A 16,305-nucleotide genomic window follows, 5' to 3' on the forward strand; every position below is an offset into this window, starting at 1 on the left:
GAAAAGTTACCTGGATTATCCCTATTAGCCATGGAAGATGACTTAACAAAGGACCCCAGTGGGTGATGGCAGTTAGTGGCTGAAAACATGACACGTGAAAGACTGTTTCTACACAGAATCTTCATCAAATTAAACACAATGTAACGATAAAGCGTTGCCCAACAATCACTTCTCTAGTTTCCAATAACAGGTAGACAAGGGGTGTGCCATTCCATACATACACTACAGATGTCTGTTTTTGAATACCCATGTTAGGACAAGAGAAATCTAGGTGATACAGAGCTTAATTCTTATTAACGAGAAGAAAGCATAAACTCACAACTTTTTCAGCTTTATTATAAGTCAAATCACAATTTGGTTGGTCACTTACTAAAGTAACTACAACATCCTGAAAAGAACAATACTCTCAAGTATGGGATAACCCCATTATTTTCATTCTGACGTTCTCAGAAAATTAACAGATTGGACCTAGGGTTTTCAGGTGAAAAAACTATCACCTTTGAAGGTTTTCAGAGCATGTGAAATTTGTCTAAAAAGAAAAATTTCTGGCTCACTCTATTAACAATATAGGGAAACTGAAATACAGCCTACTCAATCATCAAATTTACAGAGTGAGCATCTAATGTATGCAAACACTGCAGGAAGAGAAAGGAAAGGGAAAAAAGACTTTTGTTTTATGGTGGAATTTTTAAAACTGAATGAGAGGAGCAAGACAAAAACCCAACAGAGCTAAGCAGAGACACGCAAAGTACTAGGAAAGGTAAGTAAGAGATGAGAGGCAGCCAGATAGGCACAGACCTCAAAGGAGAGCCAGAAGGGGAGGAAAGGTGGGGGGATAATGTTTTGAAGGAGAATTTGATTTGTTGCCAAAATGACAAATGTTGTCACTCTGAGAACATACAGTAAATAAAACTGAAGTCGACGGCAGAAATTGGGATCACTGATTAAAAAAGCATATTATGGGGTAACAGATAATATTGATACTCAAAACAGCTGACAACTTTAATTTGGTGTGACAGAACACTTACTGTCATTAGAAGTCTAATTTAAAGAGAATGAACTGGCCCAACGATGCCCAAGTAAGACGGCGCCTGCTGCTGCGGTCCCTCTTCCAGAGAAGTTGACAAGTAACAGCAAGGGTAACAGTAACATACCTGGCCTTTCTCCTGCCACCTCTGTGTGCTGTCTAGGGCAGGGACTGCCTCCAAAGACAGGTAGTGTTAAAGAGAACACAAAGGATGGATAAGTTCCCAAGACTGAGCCCCAAATAAATGAGAGCTGACTACATATTAAAAGGTACAACTCTGGTTCACAAAAAAGTTTATTATAAGATTTCATATAGAGAACAGGAGTTTGGATCTTTTTCAAGTCCATCTGCTTTTTTCCTCCTTTCATCAGAATTGATTTCTAAATTAACAAACTACATTAGTAAAATACAAATGTTTTCTGAAGGAAGAAGAGCAATGGGAGCCATCAAATTTGTATAAAGGAATAGAGCTCCCTCTACATGTTAATACTTTGGACAGGAACACAATTAGGGAAGAACATTTATTTTTCTTTTTTTCAAAAAGAACTGTTTTCATAGTATGTTCACTTTTCTAAGAGGCATCAGCAGGTCATAAATTTTGGTTTGCCATGGGCAAACCACTTGGTCCCAACGTAAAATATGACAAGTTATTTGGCATAAATGAGGTACATGGGAACATTCAGTGGACTAAGAAATAACTATTAATAATGCAACTACAAATAGCAATGTCTTATTACACAAACAGGAAAAAAAACCAGTATTTTTAGAGGGCACTGGTGAGCAGTCAAAAAGCTTGGCAAATTACCTAGAACTTTTTAAACGTTTTAAGTGATCGACTATTCACATGAAATAGAAGTCCACCCAATAAAGATCTTTGTTTTTAAATGTTCTCGCTAGAAGCATGAAATTAACATTTGCTCTCCCGTAGGTACCTCACTGTTGTCCATACAGAAGAGGTACGTGCCTATCTTACACATGTGCACACACAAACACACACCTGCAAGGGAAGAAAACCTAATAATCTAAAAGTACTCCAGGTGATCACAACTGTCAGAATGTTAATCTTCTAATGGGGGGTAGGAAACGTGGGGGGCGGGTTTGTTTTACTTTTCAATCTTAGGGTAAGTGAATATGAGGCAGGACTACAGGAGGAGATGATGAGTGTTTATCATGCAACACAGATACAACAGTAATAAAACCACCCGTTCAGGGCTGGCCTGTTGGCCTGACGGTGACACACATTATGTTGCCATGCAGGAGACTCATAGTTCAAATCTCAATCTTGGTTTTTCATGCCCCAGATCAGAAAAGAAGCGAAGAAACACTGTAGATTGTGCCTTCAAATCCGAGGGAGGGGATACATATGTTACAACCATCGCTATTTCTGCTGAAAAGTGTGAACATAGTTCTTTGAGAATAAGTCTGGCTCCTTTCTGAAGTGATGCTACTGTGTCACTGGACCATGTTCAAAGAGGAGAAAAAGCGCTACATCTCATACAGCAGAAGCAAATAACAGGAGGACAAGACAGCATGTAAAGGGTCATGTGAAAAAAAAAGGGAAGAAAACATCCATCAACAAAATTACCCTCAATCTGGAAAGGGTCTGGTACACTGTATGTTGAGGGGATAACGTGTGAGTGGCAACCCCCAAGAATGAAGACCATGATCCTCAGCAGTATCATACCCCATGTAAGCAGCCGACAAGATGTTCCTAAATGAATTTCTCGTCTGTACTTAATATTATGCCCCTGACCCAGAAGAGGCAGACATTATTCAGTTAACACCATAACAGCCAAAGTGGCGGTGCCAAAGTTTGCTAAGGTTTGATGGAAGCCTCTGTTTTCATAGATTGCTCTGGGTAACCAGGGTAGTGCCAGGAAATTTTCACCTTGAACCAATTTAAGTTGGTGACCTAGAGTTAAGAGGCCTCAGGATCTGGAAGGCATCATTCTTGGAAGTTGCCCACTCTACTTTTGCCCCTAATTGAATAAAAATAACAACAAAAACCTGGATTATCAATTGGGCACACAACACAGATCATAATTCATTTATTAATTAAATTTTAAAATGCTTTGAATAAAAACTTAACTGTAACAATCATTTAAAGGTCAATTATTTACTTTCTCCCACAGATGGAAACCAGTTACTTTTCTTGTTTTCTTCTCCAGGACAATGAATCAAGGCCATGGTGCTTAAATACAAGTGTATTTCTTTCATGTCATACTACTCTCCAAATCAGAGTCCATCACTCCACTTCAGTTACTCTGGAAAATTGAAAAATGAATATATAATTGCTATGCATGTCTATTTTCTATGCCTTAACAAGTTGATGTATTTTAAAAATTGAAAATTATTTCAGATATACAGTATCTAAAAATAAGGAAAAATTATTTAATCTTAGATTTGCAAAGGTCACAGACATAAACTAGACAATCCATTAGCCTCTTTAGCTGCAGTAACCAAAAGGCCAATGCCAAATGGAAATGTAAATCAACAAAATCTGATAACCTCAGTTTGCTGGGTTAGCTGAGAAGAAATCAAGAGAGGATGATTTTTCCAAAGCAAAAGACACTGATCCTAGAATAATATGCTATCACTTTCATTTTAGATTGACACCATTCATTTAATGTAAGAAAATTAAATATGTGATCAGGTGTTAAGTGAAAGAGGAAATGGGACTGTGGTCCCAAGGGGGCACCTGGTACCTCACTCACCAAAAAGGCAGATACACCATGGGCATTGTGACCTGTCAGTAGGAAGAGCCCACCACACAGACATTTGGAAAAAACCCAACAAATTCTGAACAGCTAAAATTAACAAAATTAAGGGAATTTCAAAGGTTGCTATAGTTATCACGTGCTATGAAAATACAAAATCTGCTGTCTATACAATGATGCCCAAAAAGTCATATCTTAAGGGAAATTAATAAAGGAAGAGGCACTCAAGGCTCTTCTACTGGTTTTCTGAAAATGGGGAAGAGTTCAGTTTCTTCATACGACTACAGAAGATTGACACCACAGTAGGAAAAGGAGAAAAACAATGAAATTTAGAAAAACAAAAACAAAAAACCAACAACAGAACACGAGAATGCAAACACAGACAAACCATGCCACACTTTCAGGTATCAGTTCTTTTTAAAATGTCATTTAATATTTTCCTTCTAATCCTGTTTTTTTAGGAGTGCAGTGGTTAGCAGAGCATGCATTTTTTGTAATAAAGGCTGTGACACAAATTTACAAAAGTGGGATCATTCTGTGACTGCTTACTGAACACAGTCCAGGCACCGTTTTAAACTGAGTTCACCAAACACAACTGGCATGTTTTTAATCTTATGCAAAAATTAATTGCACTCAGGGGAATATAGCCTCTTGAGTTAAATGCTGCATTTTGCTGTAGAGGGGAGCACATAGGTCACAGACTTTAGAACAGTAATACTGAAAGCAGACTATTTACATGATCAAGGAATGACTATAAATATCAAAGGTATGAAGAAAGTTTCAATAAAATGAAAACATAATTATTCAAATGTTAACAGAACTCAAATATCAGAATATGATAAGGTAAAATTAAAATGAATGCTTACAGTACTCAATATCTCATACTAAATTAGCTTTAAGAACTAATAAATATAGGTCTTTGAAACAGTCATTAAAAATTAAAAATTATTAGCCTAGAGTCCCCTCTTCAAAAAGCTGGAGTGACTAAATATCTCTTTTTCAATCCTCTCCCAAAAGGTTAGAACCCAATTCTTGCTTGGAAAAGCAGAGATATTAAGTCTTCACAGGCTAAATGCAACAAAAATCACCAAACATGAGCACAAAAGAAACCCTGTCAAGATGATAAAGATTTGTGCCAAATTATCTAAGTGTCTTACAAAGAGCATTTAAAGTTTCAGTCATCACACACTGCATCTGAAAAATGTTTATTTTTTAAAGCAGTTATTTTTCTTTGTTATGAGCAATATGACTGGAGAGTCTGATTAGTGATACCCTACAGCTTTTATATTATTAGTTTTGCAACTTGTAACACAGTACATAAGTTTTATAAACTGAGAAATGTGGGCCTTTATGATTTGACAGTGTCCCTTAAAAAAAAACACCACACTTTCAAGAAGCAATTTTACTTCTTTTCAACGTCCATATTTTAACCAAGCTATAATTGCAGGTGGATTTTATACTTACCATCATTCATCATCCCTTTTGATTCTTTAAATGCTAAGAATTAGTAACAAGCCAAGCAGTTAGTAAGATTCCACAATTAGAAATCATTTCTAGGCAAACAAATATGCAGTAATATCATGCCCAGTTAATGTTAAGATTACTATTTAGTTACGAAAGCCTTCCTGTGGGTCACACCCACAGGCTCCACGAAGGACACAAAGCCGTTGGGAATACAGATCTAGATTTAGGGAGAAGTGAGATACTCTGGTCTCACTCCATGATGACAGACTGGATCTGAAATTTATAATACAAAATTGAAACTAACTGAGATCCTTCTCTACTGGGGGTGTTACATTTCATCTTGGCCAATTAAAAAGGCAAGAGAGTGCCCCCACCCAAAATCACTTGGCTCGAGAGACACAGAACAGTGCATTTTTCTCTCAGAGGTGACAACACTACAAAAGCAATACTCTTAATTCTTGATGAATAATCAAGAAAAGAGAGGTTAGGCAATTAAAAAAAAAAAAACAAAACTAGATTCTTCTCAAGGCACAGAGAGCATTCAAACTGCTTTGGGGGCTAACTCAATTTATTATGATCTGGTAATGGATCAAGAAGAACATATAAATTTGTAATAACCACATACCATTAAGAGGTTCCTCTACAGCTTTCTGGAAAATATTTAAAATATATTTACATAAAAGAGAATTTATTTCATGTTCTTTCATACTATAATTTATATATGCTAACATTTAAACTGTATATAAACAGTGAATCCTACAGCCAAAAGACAAAGTAAGGCAATAAAGGTTAGGAAGACAGAGCTTGCCAAGTTTAGCTAATAGTTTGATTAATAACAGAATCATTCTCTTAATACTTTCTGTGCAGAACTTCCCACCCTACCCTACCTCTCTATGTTCAAGAAATCCTAACTACAGAACACAAACACAGATAGTAACATAATAAGCAATACAGTTAAGCCAGATATGAGAGCAATCATTTTCAAGTCATGCAAACTGAACTTGGTAACAGGAAAGACAGGTGTTAGGACTGAAGGGTCTAATGGCAGAATTATCTTTAACAGAGGCACTTTTAAAACTTCTAGCTGTTTGGGACCTGTGTAGCTATGGTATCAATCTTTTTAGAATGAACACGTGGGGTAAGGTGACCCCCACGTCCCTCACCTTTCCGGAATGTCTGTGGAGGCTTATCAGCTTTACGGGCATGTGTAATCACCCCTTCCTGCCACAGACAGGACAGAGTCTCACTTTTGGCATCCCAGACAGAGCTATTACTAATCCTTAATCCTTTTTAGGAAGATGAATACAATATAGCCCTTTCCAGATCTTATTTCCATAAAGTAGTTCCTGTCCCTGTCACCATGATGAAAAAATGGCTTTTTTCATCCCCCATCATTTATCCCTTTCAGTTTACCTTCTAAATTGCTCCTTTTCTTGGAATTTTATCAGGTAGCTTATGATACAGAAAAACTACAGTGCAATTTGGAGGAAGAAAAATGCTTATAAAATGGGAGAAAGAGGGAAATGAATCAATTCAGAACAGCTAGTTTTTGGCCATAGTTCCATTTATTTTATAGATTATTGTTTTTAATGAAATAAATTTAATATGAACTTCTTTCCTCATTTTTAAGCCTGAAATATCATTCTGTATATGCACTTCAAATGTGTCCAACAGGTGAGGCAATATATTGGAATCAGATTCTTTCAGTAGATAATGACCATTATTCTTACACACAAACTTTCCAGTTCTGGGCATGAGAAAACAGCACAATCTTAAGGAATCATTTATTCTAACCCATTGCTAGTAAATGACCAAGTTTTAAAATAGATTAGATCTATCCATGCAAAGGTCATAAATGACTTCATACATGTGTGCTAAGTTGCTTCAGTTGTGTCTGACTATTTGCAACCCTGTGGACTGTAGCCTGCCAGGCTCCTCTGTCCATGGGATTCTCCAGGCAAGAATACTAGAGTGGCTTGTCATGCCCTCTTCCAGGGGATCCTCCTGACCCAGGGATCAAACCTGCCTCTCTTATGTCTCGTTCATTGGCAGGTGGGTTCTTTACCACCAGTGCAACCTGGGAAACCCTGAAATAACTTCAGTGTTCTCTTAATTTGATGTCATGGTGAACAGTGAGTAATGGGGTTCAATATCTCAATTACCATTCCTCAGACTAAACCATCAAGTATCACACCCAATTTATTTAAGAAATTTTAACTTACCTTAGGAGGTTGTATAGTCCTGTGATTGGAAGCTGATCATATTAAAAAAATAAGAAAATTAATTTAATAAATGAAAGAAATTAAGGCAATATTATGTTTAATTTTAAGATAAAACATTTAGGGCTAAAACTAAACATGTCAGAAACTCCACTGCAAGAGTTTGGCTTTGATAGACTAAAGGTACAGAACACTCAATCATATACACTGACACAAAAAAATATGCAAACAATCCACCCCAATCAAATAATAAACACACACACACTCTCATTTGTACATGCCATATGTCCCTCAAAATCAGTCACTTGTTACACTTCGTGGTGGAAAAACAGTCATCTACTCACCCCCGCAGTAGGCTTTACACCCCTCCCTACTCAACCCAGCTGGAATGTGGAATTGCCCACCCTTAGCTCCCTGCTGTTGTTCCTGCAGCCCATCCTTTTTTTTTCTCCTTCCATCTTTCCAGTTTTCAAAGCTCCAGCTAGCTTACAAACTAAAGAAAATATCAGATCCCTCTGAGTTTAGAGAATTATTTGAGGCCAGCTAGTTTTAGCTACAATCAAGCCCTTCTCTGTCTGTATTCCTTCCTAGCTTTTCTTTTTTTTTTTTTTCCTAGCTTTTCAAATTACTCTTCACTGCCTCTCACTGGATTGGTTAATGAAGATGAAGAAATAAGGGCATGAAGAAAGTGACACAAGAATGGCTCTAGTTGCACAGGGAAGAAGAGAAACGCTCCTTATAAAAACCAAGTGAGAAGGTCCAGGAGCAGCTAAAACTGGTCTTAAATACAGAATCAGAGTCCTACAGATACAAAAGCGTCAAGGGGCAACACCCTGCGGGTCATTCTATAGGAAGAGGATGCTACTGGATGGTCAATTCCACTGATCTCTGGATTGGATGATGGCACTGGATTTATTTATGAGCAGACTGAGGCAGGCCCCTAGAACTGCTCTGGTCTTCTGTGCTCAGTATTTCCTACCACTTCTCCATGCCTTCTCTATCAAGCTTCCAAAGCTGATGGGAAATGGGGGTAAGACCTGAGCCATGGAAAGCCAATCTACAGACAAGTCAGAAGCTTGGTAAGAAAAAGGGAAAATGGCAACTGACTGGCCTGAAAAGTTTCTTTCCCACTGGAACCTGGAGAGAAGAAAGAAGATGAGAAAGCTGGTGAAGGGAAAGAAAGGTGAAAAGGAGATAGAAAGTAAGCAAGGAGAAGCTCAAAGGTTAGAGCCAAAGGTAAGAAAATAGACCAGTGAGAAGACATGAATAGGATCAAAAAAAACAAAAACAAAACATTAAGGAGAGGATGAGCTATCTGGCTAGCAGGCAAAGAACCAAAGAGAGAGAGAGAGGAAGTAAGTACACTGGCAGGAGGGCATCCGCTAGCTCTTGCTACTGAGAGGGCAAATCATGACTCATAGACATGTGTTGGATTCTTCCAATTCCTAAACCACTTAGTTGTTCCACTCTCTGTGAGGATCAGTTATGTATCTGCTTTCATGAGATTCCGATCTCTGTTAGTGCCATGTGTGGTGTCAAAGTAAATCTCCTTTACTGGAGGCATTTGAAAGTGGTTTGGTCCTTGAGACCAAACAAGAAGAAATGTCTTTTTAAAGTACTATGGAATAAAATGTGTTGGGAATATGGGTAATCACAATTAGCAACCTCTGAAATAAACCAAGCAGAATTATAGAACTTTATTTGGGACAATTATGGTAGTTATATGTATATACAACTTACTTCAACTAAACCATGCCCCGTGTCCATGTTCTATCCAGGAAAATAGAACTTAACAGCCATGTAATGTGAAGGGTCAGAGGTAAGATTTTAAAGCTATATTTTTGACCTCATAAATTGTTAGAATTAGTATTAAGAACTGCCAAGCAACTCTTTTAACAGTCTTAAAAAAGTGTGAAGAAGTTTCTGAGTTCTAATTCTCAGGTCCAAGGAGCATCATATTTGGCTAGCCCATTCTGAAACAAAGAGCTCTATAAAGAACATTGATTCAAAGGGCACCAGTCAGCTGTGACCCCTCTAATGTAAGACCAAACAATGCAGAAGTGAATTTAGCTTGAGTTAATCCTCTCTAATAGGCATATGACCTATGTGACTAAAGAATGATTGTGATTTGTCTGCTGTTGCTATGGGCCTAAGGCATGACAGCCATGTATGTATGTATGTGAGTGTGGGTGTGTGTATAAATCACAAGCCTTAAGCATTTCATGTAAGCTCACTTGCAAAGCTTCTTCTCTACCAAAAACACTTGACACAAGGACTAAATATATTTCCAGGTTTTGAATTTTCAGGGACAACTTTATCTTTTGATACCATATTCACCTCTCCCCAACAATGGGCAAGAAAATTTCACTGAATTTTACATATCTATTCTGTGTCTTTCTAAAACATGTGAGATGTGGTCAATATGGTTCCTGACTGTTAGGTGGTTGATTTGTATCAAAACATTACTATATTCACTTATACAGAATTAAATAGTAATGGCTTAAGAAAATTAATAAGTAATGACTCTTATGAAGAATGAACATTAGCACCCTACATAGGTAATATACCCAACTTCACTGCTGAGTTTAGTTAGTTCTTTTTAATCTTCTATATTTTCTCATATTGTTATTGTTCTCAACCCTTGATTTCATTTTATGAAACAAATGTTTCAGTAAACAAACTCCAACACAGTTAAAAAATAACACAGAAAATGAAATTTAAAATCCTACTCTTTAAGTAATATTTAAGGCTACAAATTTAAATTGGGAAATAATGAAAATAATGAAAGTTAAATCTCTCACAGGGACATAAACAGCTTGGATTTAAAAGTCAAGACACATTCTTTAGACTTTTCCAAAATAGAACATCAGCAACAAGTAAAAGTTACACTGAAAGCATTTACAATTTTTACTTCTTAATATAAATGCTCAAATTTGCAACCTTAAATGTTATATATACTTATATTTACATATTCAGTTATATATGAAAAATACATCAACTTTTCTAGTCTACCACATTATCTAAAGAGCTACTTCCCTGTACCTTTTCTCTTCTTGTCCTTCAACTGACCGAAGGCATTTCTCTGAACTCTAGTATCAGATAAGTTGATTTGAAAAGTTAATTTAGAAAAGTCTCAAAATGTAAATAAAACCTAACTTAATTCTTCACTTACATATACTTATAAAACTACCATAAAGAAAAAACAGTTTGAGGAACTTGCTAGGAATTCAGTTTCACTTTGAATTTGATGTGAGAATAATACGTTTGTAATGATAATGGTTTCACAGGCTTCTCAGGGGTGTAGTGGTGGGAAAAGGGAGAGAGCAACATCAAGGGGGCAGCAGCTAGAAGATGCCTATTTCCACTGAGTCAGTATCTCCAGACCTGCTGGTCGTCAGACAGGGAAGGCAAGAGAGAGCATGGGAATAAAAGGGAGGGAAATACAGATAATGAGGGGAAAAAAAGAACAGAGCTGACCACCAGTCAAAGACACCTAATACTACATCAGCTGCATGGATACTGCAGGTCACATACTATTCTCAAGTATTAATAGGGAGCAACATCATTAGCAGAGTCATCTTCAAGAACCAGACAAATGGTGATTAAAAAGTCAAACCCAGGTCTCAGGGATCAAACCCAGGTCTTCCACCTTGTAGGCAGACACTTTACTCTATGAGACACCAGGGAAGCTTGCTGCTGCTGCTGCTACACCGCTTTAGTCATGTCCAACTCTGTGTGACCCCATAGACGGCAGCCCACCAGGCTTCCCGTCCCTGGGATTCTCCAGACAAGAACACAGGAGTGGGTTGCCATTTCCTTCTCCAATGCATGAAAGTGAAAAGTGAAAGTGAAGTCGCTCAGTCATGTCCGACTCTAGCAACCCTATGGACTGCAGCCTACCAGGCTCCTCCATGGGATTTTCTAGGCAAAAGTACTGGAGTGGGGTGCCATTGCCTTCTCCACAGGGAAGCTTAAAGGGAGACTAATATAAACCAGGGACTTCCCTAGTGGCTCAGTGGTAAAGCACCCGCCTGCCAATGCAGGAGACACTGGCTCGATCCCTGGGTCAGGAAGATCCCCTGGAAAAGGAAATGACAACCCACTCCAATATTCTTGCCTGGAGAATGCCCATGGACAGAGGAACCTGGAGGACTACAGTCCACAAGATCACAAAGAGTTGGACACAACTGAGCAACTAAGCACAAGGCACAGCACAAACGATTTCAAATTAATTATTTAAAAAATAGAGTGGCATTTGCTGTGTTTTCTCATTTTTGGAATTACTCATGCGTTTCTTTGGTCCTAGACAGTAAGAATCAACCAAAAGCATTATCCAGATTATATATTTGAAATTCCTGGCATAGGCTAACAAAAATAAGGCTGACTTACCAACACATTTCATATAAACTAATCCAAGTAATTCTGCTAGAGCTATAATACCCAAACCTGAAATCAGAAGAGGACCATGCACTGGGATACATTCTGCAAAAACAAATGAAGTTCTATATTAGAAATTCATATGCAATAATTGATTTTTTAAAAGAACTAGCAATGACAGTAATAATATTGAGTTTTAAGAAATCACCCTTTTATTAAGAAACAAAAATTATCTACATTTGTTCATCACTATTAAGTCAGTCAATGAAATGACTTCAAATTATTAAAAGAAAAAAATCCTTTGTCTGTATAATATGTACCTTATCACATCAAGACTAATGGGAAATAGTGTGTAAAGCCGAAGGCCCCAACCCACTGGATGGAGCCTAGTTATTTTAAAAGCTCTCTCACAGATATAGGCAGAGCAGTCTGGCTGCTGAAAGAATCAACCCACAAGCCATATACAGCCAGTATACACACGGCAATGTGGAAAGCACTATCCTCAGTGTGGGGAGCACACGACACTAAATGCCGGCAAGGATGTGGAGCAACAGGAACTTTCATCCATTGCCGGTGGTAATGCAAAATGGTATAGGCACCTTGGAAGACAGTGTGGCAGTGTGCTGAAAAACTAAATATGTTCTTAACATACAACCCAACAACTGCACTCCACTGGAGGAGAAAGTTACGTCCACACAAAGACCTGCACATGGATGTTTAGAGCAACTTTATTCTTAGTTGCCCCAAACTGGAAGCAACCAAATGTCCTTCAATAAGGGAATGCTTAAACAAACTGTAGTATAGAATACAATGGAATGTTATTCAGTGCTAAAAAGAAATGAGCTATCAAGCCACAAAAAGACAGAGAAATCTTAAATGAATATTACTAAGTAAAAGAAGCTAATTTGAAAAGGCAACATACTATGGACACATTAAAAACACTGGTGGCTGCTGGGGTAATTAGGGAGAGGGAAGATAAACAGGCAGAAGAGAGGATTTTTAGGGCAGTGAAACTGAACTGAATGATATCATATCCATGACTATGATCCATATCATTATACATTAATCAAAATCATAGCATATACAACACTAAGAATGAACCCTCATGTGAACTATGCATTTGGGGTGATAATATGTCAGTGTTGGTTCAATGACTATAACACATTTACCACTCTGGTGGGGGATGTTGATAGTGGAAGAGGTTGCTATGGGGGTACATAGGAACTCAGTACTTTCTACTCAAGTTTGCTGTGAACCTGAAACTGCTCTAAAAAAAAATGAAGCCTACAAAAAAAAAGCAAGAAGAGAACAAAAGAGAACTCCGTCCAAGAGAAAGCCCTGCTAAGACAAGGTGAGACTAGAGAAGACTGGGACTCTTACCTGAGACACAGAGGCTGAATCCAACCACAGAGAGCACATAGCCCAGTAACTGAAGGATCAGTATGCTGATGGTGAAGGAGGACATCCCCATAGCTGGACGGAGGAAAAGCGGGTTGAGAGTATTTAAAAAGCAATCACTTCTGCTTGTATTTTCTGCAATCAAGAATAATAGCCTATGACCAAAGACCACCTCTGGAGTTCTTGTCAGATGGTAAATTCTTTCCCAGTGACCTATCTTCTATGTCTAGATCTGTAATTTTATAACAAATCAATACTTTTCCAATGTACAGCAGGCCAGAGATAGGCTCTAAGGCTGAGAGTCACATGGGTAACTAGAAAAAAATAGATTCTAATATTAACAAAAATGCTAGTGATTTACTCCTAAAATGCAGTTAAAATGACACCAATTACAGGTTGGATATCTACATGTTAAGATTTGCCATAACTGAAAAAAAAAAGCTACTCTTTCTTATTTATAATTCTATTTTGTAGAATAGTTAAAACCTGAAATAAAAATATGATAATAATCATTAGGAAATTATATAGCATAACTTTAAAAATACACTGATATCAAATATACATAAAAATAATTTTTTACAAGATAACTGAATGCCTTGAAAACCCAAGCCAACTTTAAAATAATTCCATATGGATAAAATATCACTAAGAATAGCCTGGGAAATCTTTTAATAAAGCAACTTCTACTGAGTAGTTAAAAAAAAATACAAGAATATTTTAACCAAAAATGCTGTTCTTTAAATGAAAAAGGTGGGAAAAATCATTCCATCACAACAAATACTCACCTATCATAAATACACAGTAATGAAGTAATATTAATATTATTGTAGGAAGTACAATTAAACCAAGTCCCGAAGCATTCTTTGTTGAATATTCACCTGTTAATAATTAAACATAATAATTAATATTTTCCTACAAACCTCCTACTCTTACAAAAGATTACTTAATTTATTAAATGTATTAATCTCTATACCACTCTTATAAACTACAAAAGGTTTAAAAATATTTCCCCCAAAACTTCACACAAAATAAATGACTATTTTTTTTTATTATTCTAGACCAAATTTAAGACATGTAAATGTCAGCACATAAGTCTGAAGACGTCAACCCTTGAGTTGGCTCTGCCTCCTTCTTAACTACTTCACATAATTATAACGAGAAACTCAGATCTCTTACCATTCCCTTCCCTTGCTATACTCAACCTGTCCAAAGTCAAAGCAATTGTTCTTTCAAGTTGTCTTCTGAATTAATCTCCTTCCTCCCCCTGTTAAAGTAGTGCTCAAAATTCTACAAGTCAGGCTTCAACAGTACGTGAACCACAAACTTTCAGAGGTTTAAGCTGGATTTAGAAAAGCCAGAGGAACCAGAGAACAAATTACCAACATCTGTTGGATCATCAAAAAAGCAAAAGAGTTGCAGAAAAACATATACTGCTGCTTTAGTGATTACACCTAAGTCTTTGTGTGGATCACAATAAACTGTGGAAAATTCTTAAAGAAATGGGAATACCAGACCATCTGACCTGCCTCCAGAGAAATCTGTAGGTAGATCAAGAAGCAACATTTAACTGGACATGAACAACAGCCTGGTTCCAAATTGGGAAAAGATTATGTCAAGGCTAAATCTTGTCACCCTGATTATTTAACTTATATGCACAGTTCAGTTCAGTCACTCAGTTATGTCAGACTCTTCGTGATCCCATGGACTGCAGCACGCCAGGCCTCCCTGTCCATCACCAACCCCTGGAGTTTACTGAAACTCATATCCATTGAGCCAGTGATGCCATCCAACCATCTCATCCTCTGTTGTACCCTTCTCCTTTCGCCTTCAATCTTTCCCAGCATCAGGGTCCTTTCCAATGAGTCAGTTCTTCACATCAGGTGGCCAAAGTATTGGAGTTTCAGCTTCAACATCAGTCCTTCCAATGAACACTCAGGACTGATCTCCTTTAGGATGGACTGGCTGGATCTCCTTGCAGTCCAAGGGACTCTCAAGAGTCTTCTCCAACACCATAGTTCAAAAGCATCAATTCTTTGACACTCAGCTTTCTTTATAGTCCAACTCTCACATCCATACATGACTACTGGAAAAACCATGATCTTGATGAGATGGACCTTTGTTGGTGAAGTAATGTCTCTGCTTTTTAATATGCTATCTAGGTTGGTCATAACTTTCCTTCCGAGGAATAAGGGTCTTTTAATTTCATGATCACCATCTGCAGTAATTTTGGAGCCCCCAAAAATAAAGTCAGCCACTATTTCCACTGTTTCCCATCTATTTGCCATGAAGTAATGGGAAAGGATGCCATGATCTTAGTTTTCTGAATGTTGAGCTTTAAGCCAACTTTTTCACTCTCCTCTTTCACTTTCATCAAGAGGTTTTTTAGTTCTTCTTCGCTTTCTTCCATAAGGGTGGTGTCATCTGCTTATCTGAGGTTATTGATATTTCTCCCGGCAATCTTCATTCCAGCTTGTGCTTCTTCTAGCCCAGCATTTTGCATGATGTACTCTGCATAGAAGTTAAATAAGCAGGGTGACAATATACAGGCTAGACATACTCCTTTTCCTATTTGGAACCAGTCTGTTGTTCCATGTCCAGTTCTAACTGGTGCTTCCTGACCTGCATACAGATTTCTCAAGAGACAGGTCAGGTGATCTGGTATTCCCATCTCATTCAGAACTTTCCACAGTTTGTGGTGATCCACACAGTCAAAGGCTTTGGCATAGTCAATAAAGCAGAAATAGATATTTTTCTGGAACTCTCTTGCTTTTGTGATGATCCAGCAGATGTTGGCAATTTGATTTCTGGTTCCTCTGCCTTTTCTAAAACCAGCTTAAACATCTGGAAGTTCATGGTTCACATATTGTTGAAGCCTGGCTTGGAGAATTTAGAGCATTACTTTACTAGCATGTGAGATGAGTACAACTGTGCGGTAGTTTGAGCATTCTTTGGCAGTGCCTTTCTTTGGGACTGGAATGAAAACTGACCTTTTCCAGTCCTATGGTCTCTGCTGGGTTTTCCAAAAATGCTGGCATATTGAGTGCAGCATTTTCACAGCATCCTCTTTTAGGATTTGAAATAGCCCAACAAGAATTCCATCACC

At 37.6% G+C, this 16,305-nt stretch overlaps 1 protein-coding gene across 2 annotated transcripts in view; it reads right to left on the reverse strand.

Moving 5' to 3' along the window:
* Positions 1–310: 310 nt before the first annotated feature.
* Positions 311–16,305, reverse strand: part of CD47 (CD47 molecule) — a 66,216-nt gene continuing 50,221 nt past the window's right edge. The window contains exons 5-11 of one of the 2 annotated variants that reach the window (XM_061386311.1): positions 13,988–14,080; positions 13,185–13,277; positions 11,817–11,909; positions 7,431–7,462; positions 5,834–5,858; positions 5,209–5,241; positions 311–3,291 (exon numbers count right to left, since the gene is read on the reverse strand). In XM_061386311.1, the coding sequence (XP_061242295.1) occupies positions 3,287–3,291; positions 5,209–5,241; positions 5,834–5,858; positions 7,431–7,462; positions 11,817–11,909; positions 13,185–13,277; positions 13,988–14,080 (374 nt within the window). In that variant the 3' untranslated portion in view covers positions 311–3,286. The remainder of the gene's footprint in view (positions 3,292–5,208; positions 5,242–5,833; positions 5,859–7,430; positions 7,463–11,816; positions 11,910–13,184; positions 13,278–13,987; positions 14,081–16,305) is intronic. The other variant, XM_061386220.1, reaches the window with a different exon arrangement.

This window comes from Bos javanicus, chromosome 1, assembly GCF_032452875.1.
Source record: "Bos javanicus breed banteng chromosome 1, ARS-OSU_banteng_1.0, whole genome shotgun sequence".
Lineage (NCBI taxonomy): Eukaryota > Metazoa > Chordata > Mammalia > Artiodactyla > Bovidae > Bos > Bos javanicus.